Raw genomic sequence first — 23,335 nt, forward strand, 5'->3', positions numbered from 1 at the left:
ATAAGTACTGATCATTCAGATGTGAAACCTGCTCTGTGTTTTTGTATACATATATACAGAAGCGCAAAATATCATCATGCAGAATTTCATCAGTTGTATTATTTCATTGATTTTTACTTATTAAACTGATTAAAATATGGGGCATTTTGTCAAACTGCTGGATCAAGTTGTTTTATTTATCTTTCTTTTTTTTTTTTTGTTATCAAAAAAGCTGATGAATAAGAAAATGGTCATCATAGAAGAAGGAGGACCTTCTCAGATGATTGGAGTACAAAGCACGTTCCCACCTTTTTTAATATGTGATCAGAGTATTGAAGAAGATAAATGCTTCTTAGAACTGGCTATAAACACCATGAGTCGACCAAGTGATGTCAAGTGTCCAGGCTCAAAGAAAATAATTCCACAAGTCACAGCAAAATGGCAGAGCACCAATAAGTTAATAGCAAGCTGTTTCAAAACACTGACCTTCTTCAATTGGAGGGTTACCCAGCAAATTGTTGTCAAAGCCACAGTGGACAATATCCGAGACAAAGATCAAATACAAGAAATTGAGATACTGCTTAAGAACCAAAATTCAAATCGAATAAACAGAACCTCCTTAGGAAAAGTAAAGGTATGTCTTAATATCATTTATGATTTATTTTTTAAATTAATTTATGTTCTTGGTATGTTTTAGACATTTAACACCTGCTTTTGCTTTGGTAGCAAAACTCAAACAGTACATTTCCATCTTTCATAATACATACCCTACACAGTAAGCCCTTGCAAAACGTCCTGCTTGCTCTTACTTGGAACAGTTCATATAAAACAAAGTAACAACAACAACTATAATTGTATAAGGGTTTCAAAATTTTTCACAAGGGCAGTAGTTTTGGGCGAGGGGATGGGTTGATTGCAGTGGTCCCAGTGTTCGGTTGGTACTTATTTTATGAACCCAGAGAGGATGAAAGGCAAAGTCGACCTTGGCAGAATTTGAACTTAGAACATAATGATGGATGAAATGCCACTAAGTATTTTGCCCAGCGTGCTATCAATTCTGTCAGCTCACCGCCTTAAGAACAATAATAATAATAATAATAATAATTATAATAATAATGATGATGATGATGATTATGGTGATAATTTCTTTTATTTGCCACCAGGGCGAAGGATGTGTAGGATAATACAAAGATAGACATGAAGTGTGGGAGTTTCCATATAATGAAATGATAAAACACACACACTCATACACACATACATGACGGGATTCTTTCAGTTTCCATCTACTAAATCCACTCATAAGGCTTTGGTCAGCCCGTGGCTTGCCTGAGGCAGTGAGTCTTTAGCAGTTAGATGAATCAAAATTGGTTTATAGACTCAGCTTTCTACATTACTCATTGCAATATATAACATTATTCCAAAATAATTTTATAATAGACATATTAAAGAAAACTTTGAAGTTTAGTCAAATCATAAGGAATTATGTGAAGTGTTATTAATGCACTTGTTTTTGGTGTTTCTTGAATTGTTGTCATTGCAAAATTTTTTTCTTTACTATTTCAGGTGAAAGCTATCGACACAGATAAAATGGCTTTGTGTAAGTCATTGAATGATCCCCATATGACCACTTTTGATGGATCGTAAGTATTCGAAACTTTATAATTCATTGTCACTTTAAGTCATGGATGGTCAAGAAAGATAGGTTATTGAGTTAAGAACTGATTACTGGTCAGGTAGTCAAGATCAGTGAAGGCGCTTGGTTTAGTGGTTAGAGTATTAGGCTCACGTGAGTTCAATTTCTGGTGTCATGTTGTATCCTCAAGTAAGGCACTTTATTTCACGTTGCTCCAGTTCACTCAGCTGGCGACAATGAGTAGTACCTGTAATATAAAGGGCCAGCTTTGTCACATTCTGTATCACATGCAATCTCCCTGAGAATTACGTTAAAGGCATGCAAGACTGTAGTGTGCTCAGCAGACTGTTTTGTGGATTGGATCAACTGGAACCCTCATGATCATAACTGACGGGGCTCCAGTATTAGTCAGGGTCAAGTTATAGTCTGCCTCAAGTTTATAAGCTCATTAGACCTGTGTTTATCTCAGTCTCCAAAGTGACTGTGTGTCGAAGACATCTTGCAGATAATCCATCACAAGATTAACACAAGGAAGATTAACTTCCTGCTGCTGCTGCTGCTGCTGCTGCCAGTAATTTCCCAGCTGAATAGAACAATGTAAAATGGAATGCTGTAATCACAGACACAACTTAGTGCCCTGCTTATGAATCAAATGCATTATCTTACAATTGTGACCCTTGGACCCTAACTATTTAAGCATGCACTTTTGCAATTAATTAAATTCTATTGTCATTCCTATAATGATGGCAGTCACCTGGTAAGTCATGTTGCTTCCTAATAAACATGACAAGATTTAACAAAAGATAGATTACTATATGAAACAGCTTTCCACAGTAAATAGTAATATATTTGAAAATATGAAAATTTGATTTTTGTATTAAAAGTTTGAAAGGCTGTGTTTTTTTCTTCCACAAGTTACTACAACAACTTCTTTGAAGGTCCTTTCAATCTCTATGGACATAAAACCCTCCCATACGGTGTAAGTATGACACATCACATTTTTATCAGTTATGACTCTTATGCTTTTACTTGTAAAACTGAGCGTTGAACAATGAAATTCAAATTTCACCAAGTGTTACCAAGGTCTACTTCTCAAGAGGCTCTTATGCTGTTCACTTCAGGGTTATCCCAAATTAAAAAAAAATTGCATCCCAGATTTTTAAGAAATATCATTTACAAAATCTGTACTAATACTTGAGCATCTTTTCAGATATGTTATGAATAATTTCTTTAAACATAAGCAACCTTTGCAACAATATAAGAAACAATTTTCTCCTGGTGTTTTCTAATTTTTTGCCTTTAAAACATTTTCTTTTTTTTTTTTTTTTATGTGCTCCAGTCATTCCTAACTCTTTGTACAGTTTTTTTTTTTTTGATAAATCTCCATTCCTCAATGAAGTTGAAAAGAACGTTTGACTATTATTCTGTGCTGCTAGGATCATTGGGAGGTGCAATGGCCCAGTGGTTAGGGCAGCAGACTCGTGGTCATAGGATCGCGGTTTCGATTCCCAGACCAGGCGTTGTGAGTGTTTATTGAGCGAAAACACCTAAAGCTCCATGAGGCTCCGGCAGGGGATGGTGGCGAACACTGCTGTACGCTTCCACCACGACTTTCTCTCACTCTTACTTCCTGTTTCTGTTGTGCCTGTAATTCAAAGGACCAGCCTTGTCACACTCTGTGTCACGCTGAATCTCCCCGAGAACTACGTTAAGGGTACATGTGTCTGTGGAGTGCTCAGCCACTTGCACGTTAATTTCACGAGCAGGCTGTTCCATTGATTGGATCAACTGGAACCTCGACATCTAAAGCGACGGAGTGCCAGCAGCCAGCAGCAGCTAGGATCATTAAATGCAGTAACCGTTAAGGGCTGTGATTGATTTAACTGACTTCTTATTTCTCCCAAAATGTGAGGGGTTAATGCAATGCTAAAAATTATTTACATAGATAGAGAATGAAAGAATAAGGAGAGTGATGCATGCACACACACACACACACACACACACACACACACACACACGCACATAAATACTCACACATACATAGACATACAAACATGGACACATAGACACGTATATACAGGAGTGAGTGATGGGGGGGGAGGAAGTATGACAGATAGTTGACAGAACAAAACTACCTTCTAGTATTTAGTTCCATGTCTGCAACATCCCAAGACTCCAAACCACTTCGCCTTTGTTTTCCTTACAAGATTGATAAAATACTAGGAAGGGAAAACACTGGAATCAATTTAAGTGGGTAAAATCTATAAAACATTTCAGTTCCTAAAAGAAAAAAAAATTAAAGCAGCAATGGTAAAAAATATAAAATAAAATGTCAAATGTCAACTTTTATTTTAGGTGCAAGCATTTTATAGAAAATGTGGAGTCAGAAATGGTGCTTCCTGCAACTGTGCTGCTGCCATAAGATCTGGAGATGATGTAATTGTGTTTGATAGATGTGGTGCCTCTAAAGAGTCCAAGAAAGCTAACAAGAAATTGGATATCAAGCTGTTATTAAATAAAAAATTGACAAAAGGAACAAGTATTGTTAAAAAGAACAATGGCAGAGAATATAGGGTAAGGCTTCAAGTTTTGAACTGACTAACATAATTCTTATTCCTAAAGAGAAAGCAAAATTAAGCTTGGAGAGAAGTTTGTATGGTTGTTTATAAGACATCAGACAAAATAAGAATGCTACTTCTGTTGTTGTTGTTATACACCTGAAATCAGCTCTGGTCTAACGGAAATGTAATCAAAGTAATTCCAATCATTACTATTCTGTGTCTTTCTCTCAGTCGTTTTATTCAATGTGGCTTTTTTTCAAGCCAGTATGTTGAGTTTTTAGGGAGTTTTTAGCTGCTACAATTAACAGATCAAGTGACCCACTGGGAGGCTCTGTCACCCACTCTAAGTCATACTATATATTCTGTATAATATCTATCTAATCTTCATCTTGATGTTATGTATTTAAAATTAAGGTAATTATGGTCAAGACCATCAGGAAGAACTATTTCTTCAAAATCTGCTTGCATGTTCCTGACCAAACAAGATATATTTAACCCTTTTGTTACCAACCCGGCTGAAACCGGCTCTGGCTCTGAGTACAAATGTCTTGTTTTCATCAGTTTTGAATTAATATCTTCCACCAAACCTTAGTCACAATTTATGTTCCTAGCACTAGCTTAATGATGACTAAGTTATTTTACTAAATTCTTTGTTATATTTAAAGTAATTGAAAGAAACATAGAACATCTCAAAATAAATACAGTATCGAAAGGGTTAAAGACTGTAAAAAAAAAAAGCAAATTACAGAATGCAAAGCTTAAGAATGTTTGTCTTCTAATCATTTCAACAATAACAGCCAAAGTGTTTTGCACTTTGTACTGGTTTTACTGATTGAAAATATCTGCTGTACTCTGGAGATATCCATGTTACTCTGGAGATATCTACTGTGCTCTGGAGATATCAATGGTATTCAGGAAATATCTACATCAGAGCATCAAGTTATACAACAAGGCATTTTGTTTGACATTCTAACAACTCAGTCAGTTCATCTCCTTTATTCTAAAACTAAATGAATACCATCTGTGAATACATTCGATTTGTTTTCTATGTATTGCATAGAATTATCTTCAAGAGATCTCTAATGGGTATACGTTGGTTTAACATTCTCAATTTTGGTTTCAGGTTAACTTACCAACAGGTACAATTGTAATTATACAAGTTAATGGGAGAAACTTCATAAATATTCAAATACAGGCTTCAACTCTGGACTACAAAAATGTCAATGGTAACTATCAGCTTCCTACTATTTCAATTGACTTATAAAACTAGTTTATTTCTCTCTTAACAATATTTCTTATAAAATACACAGCTCGTATGGTTCAATTAATTTAGGAAATAGTCAAAACTCTTGAAGCATTTAGTAAAATAACTTTTCCATTATTCATTTGCTGTTTTTGCAATATACAGTGATGATGGATGGTTTTCCGTTAAGTATAAAACATTTAATTCAAGAGTTTTTGTACTGAAGAACCAGAGATGGTCTTAGGCAAACTGGTACAAAAAAATTTAAGTTGGTACATATACACTACATTTCCATGCATTTTTGATCAAGTCTCCTGTATAGGTATACCCCTCAGTGTAGATATGTCTCCTAAGGTGATTTAATTCACCATATTCCCCTCTCAGATTCACACGCTTATTGCAACAGTCCTTCAGTTTTCCTAATCCCTGTAAAAGAACTCAGAATGTTGGGCCTCCAGCCAAGCCTTTCACAATACCTTTAAAACCTTGGAACTTTTCAGAACCTCCTTGTATGTGTGTGTGGCAAAATAAATTACTGGCATTTTCATTTCCTTACTATTTTACAATTAAAATATCCAAATTAAATTTTGAAAGCCACAAACTAATCCATGGTATCTAAAAACCCATTTTATGTACAAATGAAACAGCAATGTAGGTCTAAATTAAGTATTTTCTCTTCATTAATTAGCAGTGATCTTATGTAAAAATTGGCTTTTTAAATTTTCAGGCTTATGTGGCTCTTTTGATGGCAATGCAACAAATGATTTAACAACAAGCGACAACAGAACCATTAAACATTCTATGTTTCCCAATAATTTCTCACTTTCATGGCGGTAAGAGAGTTTTTTTGTCTTTACTTTTGTTTTGTCTGTTCTTTTTCAATTCTTTTTAATACTTTATTAATATTCTTTCTTTTTAATATAGGCACACTCTCATACTTTTCTATGATTGGATGTCTTTCCTAATGCCAACCACTTAATGCAGTGTACTTGTAATTGATTTGGTCATCCTCTCTGGTCCATCCATTCATCCATCCATCTCTCTTTCATTGTTTTCTTTCAGAGTAAACCAAAGTGATTCCCTCTATGCTGGAATTTGTTTGGACAATTCTGAAGAAGAAGAACAAGAAGAAGAAGAAAACATCTGCAGTTGCATGGATGGTCAAGAAATGTGTTTCCCCAACCAGGCCACCTACTCGTGTAGTCAGGGAGGAGAATTAATTACAGGTAAAAATTGTATTTCATTTGGAGCCTATAACTGTACAACCACCACCCTCATCCCAATCTAAAAAGAAAAGTAAGATCCAAGAAAGGTAAACACTGTACAATGTTTGAATTACACAAACCAATTTGATACACAACCAAATTCCCAATACAGAGGAATTAGTAAATTCCATTTTAAAATCCAGTCAAATTAGGTTGGCTAATCAGAATAAAGAATGGTCATTTGTAGACTCTTTACAAATGACTGATCCCAGGTCGAGCTATTTTAGGTATTTAGATTTTTATTTATTTATTTATTTATTTAATAGATGTGGCCCTTCAAACCATCAATGATTCCAAGGGGGATCAATGGGAAATCATTTAAACATGTTCAAGGGAAACATTATGAAAAATGTTATGTAGTCTCTGATAATCCTTTCTACTATAGGAATAAGGCCTGAAAATTTTCAAGAGGGGTTGAGTCTATTACATTAGCACCAGTGCTCAAATGGTACTTATTCAATTGGTCCCAAAAGGGTGAAAGGTGCAGTTGACCTCAGCAGAATTTGAATTCAGAACAATACAGCAACAAATATAGCTTAACATTTTGTCCAGTGATCTAATGATTCTGTCAGCTCACTGCAAGTAGATGAGTCTCAAATGGGAGTCCCAGGTCCTCGATCACCTGATGGTAATGTTCATATAATAATGACTTCAAATTTTGGCACAAGCTCAGCAATTTTGGGGAAGGAGATAAGTCGTTTACATTGACCTCAGTGGTACTAATTTTATCAACTTCAAAAGGATGAAAAGCAACGTCAGCCTCGGCAGAATTTGGACTTGGAATGTAAAGACAGATGAATTGCTGCTAAGCATTTTTCCCAGCATGGTAATGATTCTGCCAGCTCGCTACCTTTGGTCTTACAATATTGATATTAGATTCAAGGATCAACAATTCTTGGTTTTGTCCTTAATTTTTATGTTTCTATTTATTAGTTTCCAGTTAATCTCATTTTAGTCAAGATGTCTGTGTGTTTTTATATAGAGCTTAAGTGTGAAACCCTAGTTTAGACAATAATCATTTTCTCATGTTCAGAGAAGGACATCAACATCCATAAAAAGGCTATTGATAAATGGGTCGACACTGTGATGTTCCAGTTAATTGAAACTGAAAGTAAAGAATGAGACGAGGGGAAGAATAACCTGATCTTTGACACACAGTGACAATGCCAACATTCTATGTCACCATTCTTGTCATGTTTGGTTGCTTGGTTGCTCAATGTTTGATCTGATATCTGATAAACTACAAAAGATAGGAAGTCACATGGTATGGTTGTGCTGGAATCATGTAGTTCTGGGTCAGACCATAGTACCTTGCACAAGTGTTTTCTACTAGACTGCCTTGTGTTAGGAGGTGGGGGTCAGTCAGATATCATAGAAAGTTTTCTATTTACATACGTAGCAGGTATTTTGTTTTATTGGTCTCAGTAAGATAAAGCTCACTAAAAAAAGTGTCTTGAAATGTGGACCCAGATATATGTAGGTCAGTTAAACAGCTGTCGCATAATAACTAATGAATTTGGTGTAAAGTTATTTCTCTGTTTGAAAACTATGACATTGACATTAAACTTATTTGCTTTTCTAATGTTTTTTTGTTGTTCAGGTTTAGGAAAAAATATTCTAAAAGACGTCCAGATCATCTCCCTTGACTCCAACTGTTCAAAAGAAAACCGTTCAGTTTTTGAATATGACAAAGATTTTAAACACAAGGTATTGTAATTTACAGCTTTTATTTTATTTTCAAACATAAGACAAAATATAAACATTTGAGAGTCATAAAAGAGAAGAGACTCAAATCCTTGTTGTAAACTTCTTACTTATTCCACCTCATCTCATATCAACATGCACCTCTTTTGGTTCTTATTCTCTCAGTGATTAATGTGGAAATAGACAATTGTCTCTATCAGTTCTTGTCAATACCGTTATGGAACTATAGTGTTTTGCTAGTCTGCCAAAGACGAAGGATCGTTGGCTACATTAGAGGTGATAGGTGTAATTAAATTTGATATTGTTATATCTTTTTTAACATTAAGGCCTATGTGGTTGACATTGAGAGATGAACTCTTTGCAATCTTTAAGGTTTCAATTTATTTGTAGTTGAATCCAATTTACCTCACTTGTATCATAAATTCCCATGAGGAAAAACTGGACAGTACATAACTTCTGTCATAGGAAGTTAAGAAGTTTATGAAATGCTACAACTCAATATCCATCTTAGAGAAAGAATATGCCTGTAGTATGATATATCTGTTATATAAGTTATATACTCCTCAAACAGATCTTCTTTGGTGAAATAGCAGTTGATTCTCAGTCATGTAGTGGATGACCAAAGAAAAAGAAACAAAGACACATGTAAGACAATCTTGAGAAAGTGTAATTTAGAGCAGTCAAGTTGGGAAGAAAATCTTGTTCAAGATCGTTCATTGCAATGCAGAGTTGTGTACTCTGAGATACAACACTGAGAATGTTGAAGCCTTGAAACGATCAACCTACTAGAAATAGTAATAGAGTTTCTTGCAAATTATATGCCATGGTAGCCATGGTAATTAACAAAAAATTTAACAAAAAAAAACAGAAAGAGAAAACATGTTGAATAATGTAATGAGATACATTACGACTATAATAAAAAATGGGATGGTCACTGCTTAAATGACTTTGTTCACAGAACTGCTCCATAGGGCCTATCCTAGGGCTAAACAAAATTACATAATATTTTCTAGCAGATTTATAATTCTTAATTGACTGAAGTAAATTTTAAAACTGTAATTTCTATTTTCTCTTCATATTTTCAGGAACATAGTTGGCCCACACCTTCAGGTTGGACAAAGGACAAAGCATTGAAATATTGCCAGGATACAATAACTAATTCTGCATCAGGCAAGAGTTGTATAACAGTTGTTAAGATCAATTTTGCTGATGCAATAAAAAGTTGTGTTGAAGACATCAAAGTAAGATATTTTATTTCTTGTTATTTGCAATTGTTTTCCCTTCATATATTTTGTAATAATAATTGTTTCTAATTTAGGTACAGGGCTAACAATTTTGTGGGGAGGCGGGTAGTTGGTTAAATAGATCCCCAGCTCTTGACTGGAACTTATTTTATTGGTCCCATAAGGATGAAAGGCAAAGTTAACCTAAGCAGGATTTGAACCCAGAAAGTAGAGAGCAAGAAGAAATAACTACAAAGCAGTGTTTTTTTTTTTCTATTCTGCCAATCTATCACCCTTAACTGACATGGGTTGAAAATCTGAAATTTTGGGAGAGGTGCTTCATACTATGACAACCCCTACTTAACTGGTACTTCTTCAGTTCTCTGATTTCAATATTTGACACATTTAGGGTGTCAAACTGGACTAAAAATGCTTAGTGACATATTGTCTGTCTTTAAGCTCTGGGTTCAAATTAATTTTGTTGAGTTAGACTTTGCCTTTCATTTTTGGAGGGGTAAATAAAATAAGTATCAGTTGAACACTGGGGTCAATATAATTGACTTATCCTCTTCCCTGAAATTACTAGCCTTGTACCAAAATTTGAACCCAACATTTGATGCATTTTCATCTCTTATCTAAATAATTTATGTGCCAGCCATGCTTATTTTTTTATTGCTAAATTTTACTCAGGATGGCCACAGGCTAAACAAGTAAAAGAGTGAAAGAGTAATTTCATTAATATTGGTGATTGTAAAGTAATTGATATTAGTTATTAGTAAACTAGTCAATATTGGTGATTGGTAAATTACTAATATTAGTGATTGACAAATTAATCAATATTAGTGTTTGGTAAACTAATCAGTATTAATGATTGCTAAATTATTTAATATTTGTGATTGATAAATTGATTGATATTATTAATTGGTAGTAATCTCTTTGAATTACTTGCACATTGGGCTAAATATTGTTACAAGAATCTAGTTGCTGTTCTTCAGGTTCTTGGTCAAGTTTGTTTTTCATCCTTATCGGGATCAATAAATTAAATACAAGCAAAATACTGAGGTCAATATATTTGACCTTTGTACCCCACAGCCCAGTGTTTATATAAGAAATTAATATTTGGCTACTTTGATATTTTCAGATATCTGATGGAACCACATATGCTCTTGCAACACTGGAGAATATGAAAATTGAATGCAGACTTGAGACTGAAAGCAACACTACATTCTGGATCCGAGACAATGACGGAAATACTCAACTACCAAAAACCATAGAAAAGCTTTGTCCATTGGAATGTAGTAATGGCGGAAAATGTGTTGATGGTAAGCAGAAGGATACAAAAGACTCAAATTGATGTTTCTGGTTCTTATATATGTTTTCTTAGCCTTTAATTGACTCTAGCAGGCATTCCAGCTGTGACCATCCCAAATGCACACAGAGCATCCTGTAAAGTAGATGATGAATAATCAGAGTCAACAGGGACAACAATCAAGTGAAACTAGGAGGAAGCCTGTGAATATCTGATATGTCTTTCTATCAAAAATACAAAAGCAAAACAAGGAAAAAAATTTCCAAACATCCTGAATTATGAGAGGATTTTCCTCCCTTCAAAACCCCAAAGAAGTCTTGTTCTGCTTTGCAAAATTTCTTTAAATTTTTAGTATTCAAACTGGCCATATCAGCCCCAAATGTTCAAGGTAGTCAGGTTCAACTTTTGACATCTACCCTTCCATCATTGAAATATCAAAGCTACAAGATAATGTATCATCATCGTCGTTGTTTAACGTCCGCTTTCCATGCTAGCATGGGTTGGACGATTTGACTGAGGACTGGTGAACCAGATGTCTACACCGGGCTCCAATGTGATTTGGCAGAGTTTCTACAGCTGGAGGTCCTTCCTAACGCCAGCCACTCCGAGAGTGTAGTAGGTGCTTTTACATGCCACCGGCACGAAGGCCAGTCAGGTGGTATTGGCAACGGCCACGCTCAAAACGGTGTATTTTACGTGCCACCTGCACAGGAGCCAGTTCGGCGGCACTGGGAATGATCTCGATAAATTCAATATAACATGAATAAATAAGAATTATATTTGACAAAGTAATCTTAATGCTAAAGAGTTTTAAGAAATCATATGAGTAAACATGACTATTGTCACTGACTCTCTCCCGTTATTCTCCGCGATTGTTGTGTCTCTTCTATTGCTTCCTCCCCAACCATTCTAACCCTTGTTTCCTTCACACTCTCTCTCATCCAAGTTCAGCTCCTGTCAACAAATGTTCTTTTATTCACTCCCTTCGTTATATTGCTAGGATGACCAGAGACAATATACAGCAGAGAAGATGCTTTAATCTTGCAAGATACATAATAGCATCTCTTCTGTTGTTGATGTCATCATAAACTGCCTCTGGTAGACTTTGTGCAATGAAACAAAACAATGAAAGGTTCAAGAAAAACGCCTTCATTTGGTTGAGTATGTCTCAGCCCACCTCTATCAGTATTGGTGAAACAATAACCAACTCCCAGTACGTTGTGTAAGGGGGTTGGTGTTAGGATTAGGGTATCTAATTATAGAAATTATACCAAATATTATTTCTACTCGAGGCACAAGGCCCGAAATTTTTGGGGAGGGGGCCAGTCAATTAGATTGACCTGAAATTATACCAAATATTGTAATGTGTGAGTGAGATGTGATCTTTCAATCCATCTTGTAGTCCACTAACTCCAAATAATAACTGATTTAACCATGACAGCACATCTAGCTAATAATGTATGAATAATAATAATGACGATGATGATGATAATGATTGATCCCTGAAATGGCATATTTATAAAGTGAACTTCACTGCACAACTTTTGCCAAAAACCTAATTCTTACTACAGACTGAAATAGGTTTTGGAGTCAAATAATTTTAAAATATTTTAATCAATGTAATATTGTATTTCGTTGAAGATAAATATTATTAGAGAGAAGAAATATTAAATTTATAAATGATTGTGACCTTTGATTGTTTTTCAGGAAAATGTGTCTGTCCAAAGAACAAAAAAGGAATGGACTGTTCCATAGATATGAAGAAACCACCAGAAATTGATACTCCTGAAATCATGAACACCTGTGACGTATCAAAACAAAACTGTTCATCAGTAGTGATTCCAGGATCCAATTTTATCGATGATGGATCATTATACTGCTACTTCCAACAGATAACTGTGAGTAACTTTAGGGTCCACTTTCTTCTGAGAGTTTAGGTACTAGGAGACAACTGTAGTGGGTCAAGGATTTGGGTGACAAGAGACTTTGGAAATCAACAAACTGTCTGGAAGACTATATCCACTGAGTCTGGGAGTCGATAATCTCTTGGAATCAATGCTGTCTGGGTTCCATACTCATCTTATAAAAATAATGAACTTATTGTATACAGTGCTTAATATTGACTCTCTGGGAGTCAATACTCTCTGTAAATCAATATCAATTAAAAGTTAACTTTGTTTTCTGAGTAACAACATCCGCAAGGAATCAATACTCTCTAAGCAACAATATCAACAGGAAGCCAATACTCTTAGGGAGTCAACATTAGTAGCACTTAGTACTTGCTGAGAGTCAACACACATTGACAGTGATTTCTCTCTGAGAGTCAACACTTTTCTAACATTGGCACAAGGTCTGAAATTTTAGAGGAAGCAGTACACAACGAGTATATACAGAGTATAGTTGATTTAATTGAGTCAGGTATTTGACTGATTCTTATTTTATTGATCCCAGATGATGATGAAAAGCTAAGTCAATCCCAGTGACATTTGACCTTAGGATGTAAAATGGTGTAACAAAATATGTAAGAAATTTTGTTTAACACTCCACTGATTCTAGAAATTCACTCCCTCTCATGAAACAAAGCAATTAGCACAAACTTAAAATTTGGGAAAACTTTTATTTAAGATGATCTTTAGTATATAAGTGAGCTACTTAAGTGAAATGACCAAATAGGTGAAGTACAGAAGTACTTACATGAATGGTGAGAGTTCAAATTCATTGTACGTACTTTACTTTGTGTTTCCAGGTCAGAATTCTTTTTTCTACAATGTTTCACTTGAGATAACTGTTAGAAATATAATCTTGTAGAACATTTTCTGGAAAACTGTCATCCTTATCTGTTTGTATTCCATCACATTGTGAAATATCACCATCGGTTGCTGTTATATTATTTACATACATACATATGTATATATCTCACTTGCTGTGGGGCAGTTATTTCCCCTGTCAATACATAGACATATGCATTTTGTGGTTATAAGGGTCCTTGACTCTTGTTTCTAGCAATGCAGGTGCTACCCTGCACCTTCAGTCACTATTAGCAGCAGTTGAATTTTTCCTTTTTGGTTTCATATTGCATATAGCCACCTTCATTATTTCATAATTTTCACATTATCGTTTTGCTGAATCAGCCATTGATTCATATGGTAAATGTTATATACTGACAGGCAGAAACCATCAGCGATGGAGTAGACCGTACTGATGAGCCTTAATTTCAAGTGAAACTAGCTTGCTAGTAATGTTATCTTGTTGTAGGTCAGTTATTTCCCCTGTCAGTACATAGAATGTGCTTTTTGTGTCTATAAGGGTCTTTGACTGTTGTTTCTAGCAATGTAGTTGCTATCCTGCACCCCCAGTCACTATGTTTGTGTATATATATATATATATATATTAATAAATCATAGGGCAGCAAAAAAGATTTTAGAAATTTTATTTACCCCCAGTGGTCCAGCAAGAATAAACATTAGTCAATAGACTATATATTATTCATTTAAAATACAGAGATGCCTATAATAGGACATCTAACCCATGATAGGCACCTCTGTATTTTAAATGAATTATATGTATGTATATATGTATGTATATATATATATATATATATATATATATATATATATATATATATGTATTTGTGTTTGTATGTATGCAGACATTAAATGATGATGATGATGATATATATTTTTATGGAGAGGTTTAGGGGAGAGTTTGTCATTGGATTGCAGCTATCTTTATTTTATGTAATTTGCAAGAGGGTCCAAACAAAATATGAGCCCATTGCTTTATCCTTTTCTGCTTCTGAAGGAAGGAAAGTCATTGGTGATCCTCTGTGATCCTTCTTGCAGCACAATACAGCCAACTCCAAGCGAGTGAAGGAAGGAAGAGTTAGTCCTAGTACATATCTGGTGATTTGCTGATCTCAGAAGGGGATATAAAAGACAAACTTGACCTTGGTGGGATTTGCACTAACAACATGAATAACTGGGACAAATACTACAATTTATTCACTTTAATGACTTTTAGGGGAAAGGAAATAGGGTTAGATTTAGAGGAAGGTGAACAGGAATAGCAAAAAGGAGACAATGTGAAATGTGGAGGATAAATTCTGTTGTGATTTGTTTATATATTTATTTTTCATTCGTTTTTCTTTTTCTTTTTTTTTTTGATTTTAGATCTATGAGAAAAAAGTTATTTACAGCAAGAAAAATTACATCGTGACTGCCCAGTATCTCAACTTCCTGTCAGTTTCCTGCAAACTACCATTTGATGGAAGTTTCTTTGTCCGACTCACCAACAATAGATTGATCTTCAGCATTGGATTCAACTTCTTGCGCTATGAACCGCAGTGTGTTAGATGTGAGGAAGAGATGTGTGAATATAAGGTATTATTATAATCCAAATCTGTGATTGTCTCAAATGAAAAGTTTTAAGTAACTATAAAGGGGATAATCTATAAAGGGGATAATCTAATGGTTTTCTAGGATTAGAGCTACTTCTTTCTTTCAATAAGCAATAAGTAACACTATTGCTAAAAATTTGATCAGAATCTATATTTGTGTGTGTGTGTGTGTGTGTGTGTGTGTGTGTGTGTGTGTGTGTGTGTGTGTGTGTGTGTGAAAAGAAAGATTGGCAGATTGCTTACAAACTTATAGGTGCAGGAGTGGCTGTATGGTAAGTAGCTTGCTTACCAACCACATGGTTCTGGGTTCAGTCCCACTGCATGGCATCTTGGGCAAGTGTCTTCTACTATAGCCTTGGGCCGACCAAAGCCTTGTGAGTGGATTTGGTAGACGGAAACTGAAAGAACCCTGTCGTATATATATATATATATATATATATATATATATATATATTTTGGATTTGGTTTGCAAGATTTTTTATGTGATACAACAGTATATATATATATATATATATATATATATATATATATATATATGTGTGTGTGTGTCTGTGTGTGTGTGTGTCTGTGTGTGTGTTTGTGTGTCTGTCTTTGTTCCCCTAGCATTGCTTGACAACCGATGCTGGTGTGTTTATGTCCCCGTCACTTAGCGGTTTGGCAAAAGAGACTGATAGAATAAGTACTAGGCTTACAAAGAATAAGTCCCGGGGTCGATTTGCTCGACTAAAAGGCGGTGCTCCAGCATGGCCGCAGTCAAATGACTGAAACAAGTAAAAGAGTAAAAGAGTAAACTGAAAGAGTAATACATTTTGGTTGAGTCATATTTTCCTATTATCAACACATGTAAACTGTTGTTGTTTCCTTGTTTAATTCCTTTTAGCCATCAAAAATTTGATACTATCTATCATAGACAAATAAAGAGAATGAAAAATAATAGGTCATGTGTTTAAGAAATTAAAAAATTGTGATTCTACCAAAATGTCGGAAAATGTTTTTGTATTTTTGAAAATTTATTTGTTTTTGCTTTTATGTTAGGCTGGCCACTGTTTTATTAATGAAATGTGTTACTCCCTTGGGAATAAAAACCCGAAAGATGACAAATTGTACTGTGACCCAGATGTCAGTGTTAACCAGTGGACCAAGTTGGCCAGTAAGTTATGTTTCATTTACATTTGAATAATTATGATAAAATCGCAGATGCTGGTCGTATAAACTAGGCCAACAAGTTACTGAAAGAACTTCTACAGAATCATATGATGCATAGAAGACGGATGTTAAGCGATGGCGGTGGTGGTAATGATGACGACAACGACTGACTGACCAACTCTCCTTCAAATGATATTCTGCTATCTTACAAAAAGGACATGATTTTGAATTCGTTGGGTCTTTGTGCAAAAACAAAGCAAATGTAGTCTGTCTCAAAATATCCATTGTTATGCAAAAGTTATTCAGTTCATATTATCTTTGGTGTAATTCATAATTTTCTCCAGATATTGTAATTGTAATAGAAACTGACAAATTAATTTATTTCTAGATGTCTTGCAAACAACTCACACATGCAAGTTCTACCAGTCGAGAACTCCGCATACCGGAAGCCAGCAAGTGTATGGGGTCATCAGGAGAGAATGCGCGCCGTTTCAGGGCCTACCTCTCAACGGCATCAATGCGCACTGGCCCCCCTCACTGATATGAGGCCCCGCTTGCTAGATCAACTGGTTATTAAAAACAAAGCTCAATATTTCTCTAGCCATCGCTCATCGTCTCTTTTTAACCAAATCCAGTGGCAAGCCTTCTCCACTGTATTTTGGATATTGGTCATGGTGGTATTTGCCTTACGATGAGTTAGGCCTAACGATAACAGCAGTCGTCTCACACTGTGTCCTACAAACCCTCTACATCCAACTTCGATTGGAAAATGCTCCGCTTTCCAGCCTGTGTCTTCACATTTCTCGAGGAGGTTTACATAACGGTCAATCTTTCGAGCCCGCACGGTGTCCATATTATCTTCATGAGGAACCGTTAACTCGACTAGATTTATAGCTTTCCTTCTTTCACACCACATTAAAATGTCCGTAACTGGGATGGGAAAGAATGCTACCAGTCGAGAACTCGGCATACCGGAAGCCAGCAAGTGTATGGGGTCATCAGGAGAGAATGCGCGCCGTTTCGGGACCTACCTCTCGATGGCATCAATGCTGAGGAATTGGATCCTTAATGCGATCATGGTTATACAATAAAAATTTTAATTCTTCAAGAACTGAAGACAAAGTTTAATTTAAGTTTTTGTGCAATTGTATTTTTAGATGACAAAAACAGTTTTTCTGTTGTTGATGTCACTGCTTCAGTCATCATCAGACTAAAGAAATAGACTAGACTTAGACTATGAAAATTATTGCAGTTTCTTTTTTTACTTTTTTTTCTTTGTTTTTTTTTTTTAATTATCTCTTTATTCGTTTAAATTGTTTGTTGGTTTTGTGAGGAGAGAAGAAATGGTGACCATAGCATTTTACATGGCCTCTCTTGACTGGCTTGTGACGAAGTGGATTCTATGCTGTCATGTGGTAGTGTTAATGGATTGCTGTGAACTTAAACTGTTAATTGTGAACAGATAAAGTTCACAATGACACTGCCTATGTCCAGTATTTGTCAAACATGACTCTCTGAAATTTCAAATTAAATTTATCACAACTCATAATTTCAGATTGAAATGAACTTTGACTGTTATTAATTTATTCTTTTCCAGAATACCCTGTCATTGAAACAACTTTGGATATCTTCACTAGTAAAAAGGAGAATGGTAACTTTGATGTTGTCTGTCAATTCAATGTATCAGCCAAAGCAAATGTGCAGCACACTTTGATCTGGTTTGCTGGAAATGAAGAACTCAAACAGAAAGTGCCTGTGGCAGAAGGCAGAAGTATTTTATATTCAAGACAACTGACCAACTTTTCTTTAGGAATGACGGTAATATAAACAAATTTCTTGGTTTCGACTTCATCATTAGCAGAGGGCAAAGTTCATTAAGGTCAACATTACCTTTTATCTTTCTAGAGTTGATGATAAAATAAGTACTGGTCAAGTACAAGAATTGAATTAATTAACAATTCTTTGCCCTGTGATGCTCCTTCTCATAAAAAAGAAAACACAACTAATTGAATTAGTAGGATTGTCTAAATGGTTGAGTTGGTAAAATACCGGAAAAAATGCCTTGCAGTCTTTATTATTTCCCTTTACATTCTGAGTTTGAATCCCTTTGAGATCAACTTCTTTTTTCATCTTTCTGGGATCAATAAACTTAAGTACTATTCGAGTAATGAATGGAAACAGGTTTTAATTTGGTGTTCCTTAAGGCCTTCTTGCTAATGAATCACTTACTAGAATTGATAAAGCTTTGTACAACATACCTTTCGGTATTTAATGTTTGGAGTTCAAATCATAAACAAGTTGACTTTATCTTTTATCTTTTTGGTCTTCCACTCCATTGCCCTTTAAGGGACCTCTGTTGGGTACAGGAGCTCTGGCGTCTTGAACACCCTAGAGAGTCTTCCAGTTCATGCCATTATCTGGATAAATATTGGTTGCCACCATTGCAATGGATGAGAATGATTTTCAATTGCATTTATTCCCTGAGTGGGTTTAGTTGAGATTTTCATGTAAAGGTTTATCCTAGTTACAACACCAGCTCTAACTTGGTTGCGTACCAAGGCTTAGGGATGCCAAGTTCAGCCCGTGTAACATGTTACAGGACTCCTTCAGGCACAGAGGTTATATTAGCCTATACAGGACAGGGAGGGCACCAATGAACATGACCTGATAAGCATACAGGTGTGCAGTGACAGTGAAAGAGGAAACTTGACAGCATACTTGGTAGACAGTGAACAAGATCAGCTGCAGTATGCTGTTAATGCAGAAGGATTTACTGATAATGAAGTTGAAAGTGCTAATGAATTCTGCCCAGAAATAACAGTTTCATTCTTTCAATTTTCGCATGTTTTTTTTTTTAAACTAGGATTGCTAAGTAATATTTTTAAAAAAGTAGTGAATTTTTTAAATGTCTGTTTTTAAATGATTTATAAACCAAAATAGCTTTTTGAACCAAATAATCAGCCATGCTAATTTTTTATTTGATTGTGGTGCTGTGACCCCATTGAATATACCTTTATATTGAATGTTGTGCTTTCATATAAAATACTGTACCTTTATATTGAACAGTGGTGCTTAATCTGTTTTGATTCTGAGATGCATGAATGAACAAATGTAAAAACTATTGGCTCATTTTGAATGAAAAGTTTTTAAAAGAAATATGTTTTAATGTAAAAAGAAAGAAATTTAGACAAATGTAAACTTGAAATAATTCTTTCTTGGAATAGCCCCATAAAACACACATAAAGCTATAAGTAATAACTTGTATATATTGGGTTGAAAATCCTATTGGATAAAAAAAATGGTTGAAGACTACCTGTGGAATTTGAACCCACATCTTCTGTGGACATAACAGGCATTCTATCCTTGGACCACAACAATCATTCCAATTTTTCAATCCATTTCAGAAACTTTACCCTTGCCAGCAAGAATTATTTGTTGATATCATAAGAATTTTATAAAGTTTCAATGAAACATGAAATAAATTTCTAAGGAATATCTCAAAGCGCACAAACAAAGCTATAATTGTATGCCATCATTTATAGCTTTATAGGTTTGCTTTAAGATATTCCAAGAAAGAACCATTTCATGTTCTCTTGAAAGTTTATAAAAATTCTTTTGATGTCAACAACATTGCTGAACTTGTTTTATTATTTTACAGGTGTATAATGAAAATTTATCAGGTTTTTAAAAACCTTGAAGCTTGGAATTTTCTGTAGCCTTAAATTTTATTCTAAAAACTCCATGACACATTCAGCTCCTCATTGCAATGTAATAGAGTGCAGTAGCACTTATAGAAAGTATTATAGGCAAGTTCACCTGATATAGCTCATCACTTTCAAACACTATTTCTTATGTGTCTTCACTGAGTTTGTATAGAGCTTAAATGGTATTTCACTCCCAGCTGATGAAGGATAAATTATTGAAGAGGGGATTTTAATTCTAGATTCCCTCTATTCATGTAGCTGTTGAGAAATTGGTACCAGTCTCCCACTGGAGGCATTTTGATTTAAACTGGGATTCAGTGCAAAGATGGCCGTTTCTCATCTCTTTATTCTTTCAAAAACTGGATTTAAACATATGTAAAGAGATTTAATTTAGGCTTAGAGAACTCCACTTTATTCTATGTATACTGTTAATTCTGATTGCTGTTATTGAGATAAAAATCCTTTTTTTTTTTAATGTAGATTCAATGTGGTATCCAGTCCTGTTTCCAAGATAGATGCAATGATTCTTTAAGTCCTGTACGACGCAGTAAAACACTATTTGCTGGATTCAAGGTTTGTTTAACATATTTCCTTTTTACCATGTTATTTAACTCTTTAGCCTTCAAATCAGCCATACCAGGCCCAAATATTCTACATGTTTTGTGTTAAAACTGATTAGATCAGGCCTATCACAATTATCCAACAATGTCATTCTAAAAGTAAATATTCACATCATTGAAATTGTGCAGGTACATGATAATGCATAATTAATTGAAAACAAGGTGAACATATAAGCATTACTTTAGACAGAATAATCTGAATGCTAAAGGATTAAGATAATATTGTTTCAGATTTATGTTGCTTTATGACTAAGGTTTATGTTGCTCCATGATTAAGACCTATATTGCTCGATAGAAATACAGAGTACTGTACTACCTTCAGTCCTCTGTACTGTTTTATAAATTAAAGACCTGCATATTACATCTTACATCACTCATCTGTCTTTAGTCTGATTTAAATTTTGATTTTTCTTCCTGAATACATGTTAAGAAGATCGGTGCTTTTGGATTCGACGCTTGTGGAGTTCTTCAAAATAAATTTTTCTTTTAACGTCTTGAGTTGACTGATGAACACTCATAACTGAACTTTAATAGAGAGAAACTGTGTGGAAGCCTATCATAACACACACATACACACACACACACACACACACACACACACACACACACAGATGGTTGGTGTGCTTTGGAAAATATCTTATGGTAATTGGACATCCTGGGAAAGGTGTATAAGATAAGAAGGGCCACCAGTTCCTACATAGATGACATCCTAGTGGGCAAGACCGTAGTGCTTGCTGCAGAGGTTGTAAGACATTTGAAAAAATTTGGGTTGATTGCAAAGCCACCGGAGCCAATGGCTGGAGGAGCTGCACTGGGGCTTAAGCTTCAGAGAGACAGAACAGGCAATTTGGTGTTTTGTAGGGGGAACGAAATCCCAGAGCTGGCGTCCAACATCAAGAGGAGAGAACTGTTCTCAATGTGCAGGAAGTTAGTAGGTCACTATCTGATCATAGGGTGGCTGTCTACAGTATGCAGTTACACCAAGGGACGGTATTTTGTTTAGCGGTATTTCGTCCATCATTATGTTCTGAGTTCAAATTCTGCTGAGGTTGACTTTACCTTTCATTCTTTTGGGGATCAATAAAATATATACCAGTTGAGCACTGGAATCAATGTAACTGACTTACCCACTTCCTTGTTGGCCTTGTGATAAAACTTGAAATGATTAATTATGATTATTATTATTATTATTATTATTATTATTATTATTATTATTATTATTATGATCTCTTTTATCAATAAAACAAATAAATTCTTTCATTTTATTTTTTTTTATAAAAGGTGGACACAAAGTCTCTAACTGTTGTCGAGGGTGAAAAAGAAAAGCACATCAAAATTGTTTTAACATTCCCACCAAGTTTCTTCTGCAAAATTGCTGACCCTGAATTTTGTAGCATTACACTTGTACCAAGATTCCAATTAAAGAATGAATATAGGTGTGAAAATCTTCAAATTATGCAAGCAGTGGTCGGATTCAACACTTGTCAAAAGAACACATCGTGTTGTGCTCTACACTTCACTATGGATAATTGGAACCAGCTAAGAACTCTACCAATTAAAGCAGTCGTGGATTCATTAAGAGATAAAACCCAAACCAGAATACTTGATATTTCAGCCTCTCTTGTGTATAAAGGTGATACCATAACAAAAAGCTGGGTCACTAATGTAAAGGTAAGTTCACTATTTAAATTAAGTCTATTTTTCTAATATCTTAATTTAATTTAATTTGTTTTATATCAGTCATTTTGAGAACAATACCATTCTTGATTATAGATTTCCTAAGAGCCACAAGAGGTGTGGCTATAGAACACAAGCAGAAGAAATGTCAAAAGATGTTTTTGATTGAACTGATAATTTGTCAGTAAAGATGTTGAGAGATTAAGCAGTGGAGAGTTAGATAAAAGAGTAGAGGTCGACTTTGCCTTTCATCCTTTCAGAGTCGATAAATTAAGTACCAGTTACGCACTGGGGTCGATGTAATCAACTTAATCGCTTTGTCTGTCCTTGTTTGTCCCCTCTATGTTTAGCCCCTTGTGGGGGGCAATAAAGAAATAAGATAAAAGAGTAGAGAGCTAGATTGAACAGAATAGAAAGCTAGACTAAACAACAGAGAGCTAGATGAAAAGAGATCTTGCTCTATTTCTTCTGGTTTATTATGGTCTGAGTTCAAATAACAGAAAAGGTTAACTTTGCTTTCGATCATCCTCCAGGGTTGATAGAATGATAAGTCTTCGAGTACAGGAGTCAACATAACCAACTTACTCCCCCCCTTACTGGCCATGAGCAGTTTGTCTTCTTTTTTCACAATCTTGGAATCAATTAGATTTTATGGATTAATCAATAACTACCTTTTCTTTATCTATCATTGTTATATCTGACTTTTTAGTGGAGGCGCAATGGCCCAGTGGTTAGGGCAGCGGACTCGCGGTCATAGGATCGCGGTTTCGATTCCCAGACTGGGCATTGTGAGTGTTTATTGAGCAAAAACACCTAAAGCTCCACGAGGCTCTGGCAGGGAATGGTGGCGAACCCTGCTGTACTCTTCCACCACA

General features: G+C 35.1%; 1 protein-coding gene across 1 annotated transcript in view; it reads left to right on the plus strand.

Moving 5' to 3' along the window:
- LOC106880038 (uncharacterized) overlaps positions 1 to 23,335 on the plus strand; it is a 455,047-nt gene that overhangs the window by 196,337 nt on the left and 235,375 nt on the right. The window contains exons 72-87 of the mRNA XM_014929839.3: positions 212 to 613; positions 1,543 to 1,619; positions 2,528 to 2,591; positions 3,968 to 4,186; positions 5,297 to 5,399; positions 6,144 to 6,249; positions 6,479 to 6,642; positions 8,282 to 8,388; positions 9,471 to 9,626; positions 10,750 to 10,930; positions 12,625 to 12,815; positions 15,087 to 15,296; positions 16,349 to 16,463; positions 18,057 to 18,277; positions 20,644 to 20,736; positions 22,065 to 22,454. Of these exons, the coding sequence (XP_014785325.3) occupies positions 212 to 613; positions 1,543 to 1,619; positions 2,528 to 2,591; positions 3,968 to 4,186; positions 5,297 to 5,399; positions 6,144 to 6,249; positions 6,479 to 6,642; positions 8,282 to 8,388; positions 9,471 to 9,626; positions 10,750 to 10,930; positions 12,625 to 12,815; positions 15,087 to 15,296; positions 16,349 to 16,463; positions 18,057 to 18,277; positions 20,644 to 20,736; positions 22,065 to 22,454 (2,799 nt within the window). The remainder of the gene's footprint in view (positions 1 to 211; positions 614 to 1,542; positions 1,620 to 2,527; positions 2,592 to 3,967; positions 4,187 to 5,296; positions 5,400 to 6,143; positions 6,250 to 6,478; positions 6,643 to 8,281; positions 8,389 to 9,470; positions 9,627 to 10,749; positions 10,931 to 12,624; positions 12,816 to 15,086; positions 15,297 to 16,348; positions 16,464 to 18,056; positions 18,278 to 20,643; positions 20,737 to 22,064; positions 22,455 to 23,335) is intronic.

This window comes from Octopus bimaculoides, chromosome 22 (genome assembly GCF_046866305.1).
Source record: "Octopus bimaculoides isolate indiv1 chromosome 22, ASM4686630v1, whole genome shotgun sequence".
Lineage (NCBI taxonomy): Eukaryota > Metazoa > Mollusca > Cephalopoda > Octopoda > Octopodidae > Octopus > Octopus bimaculoides.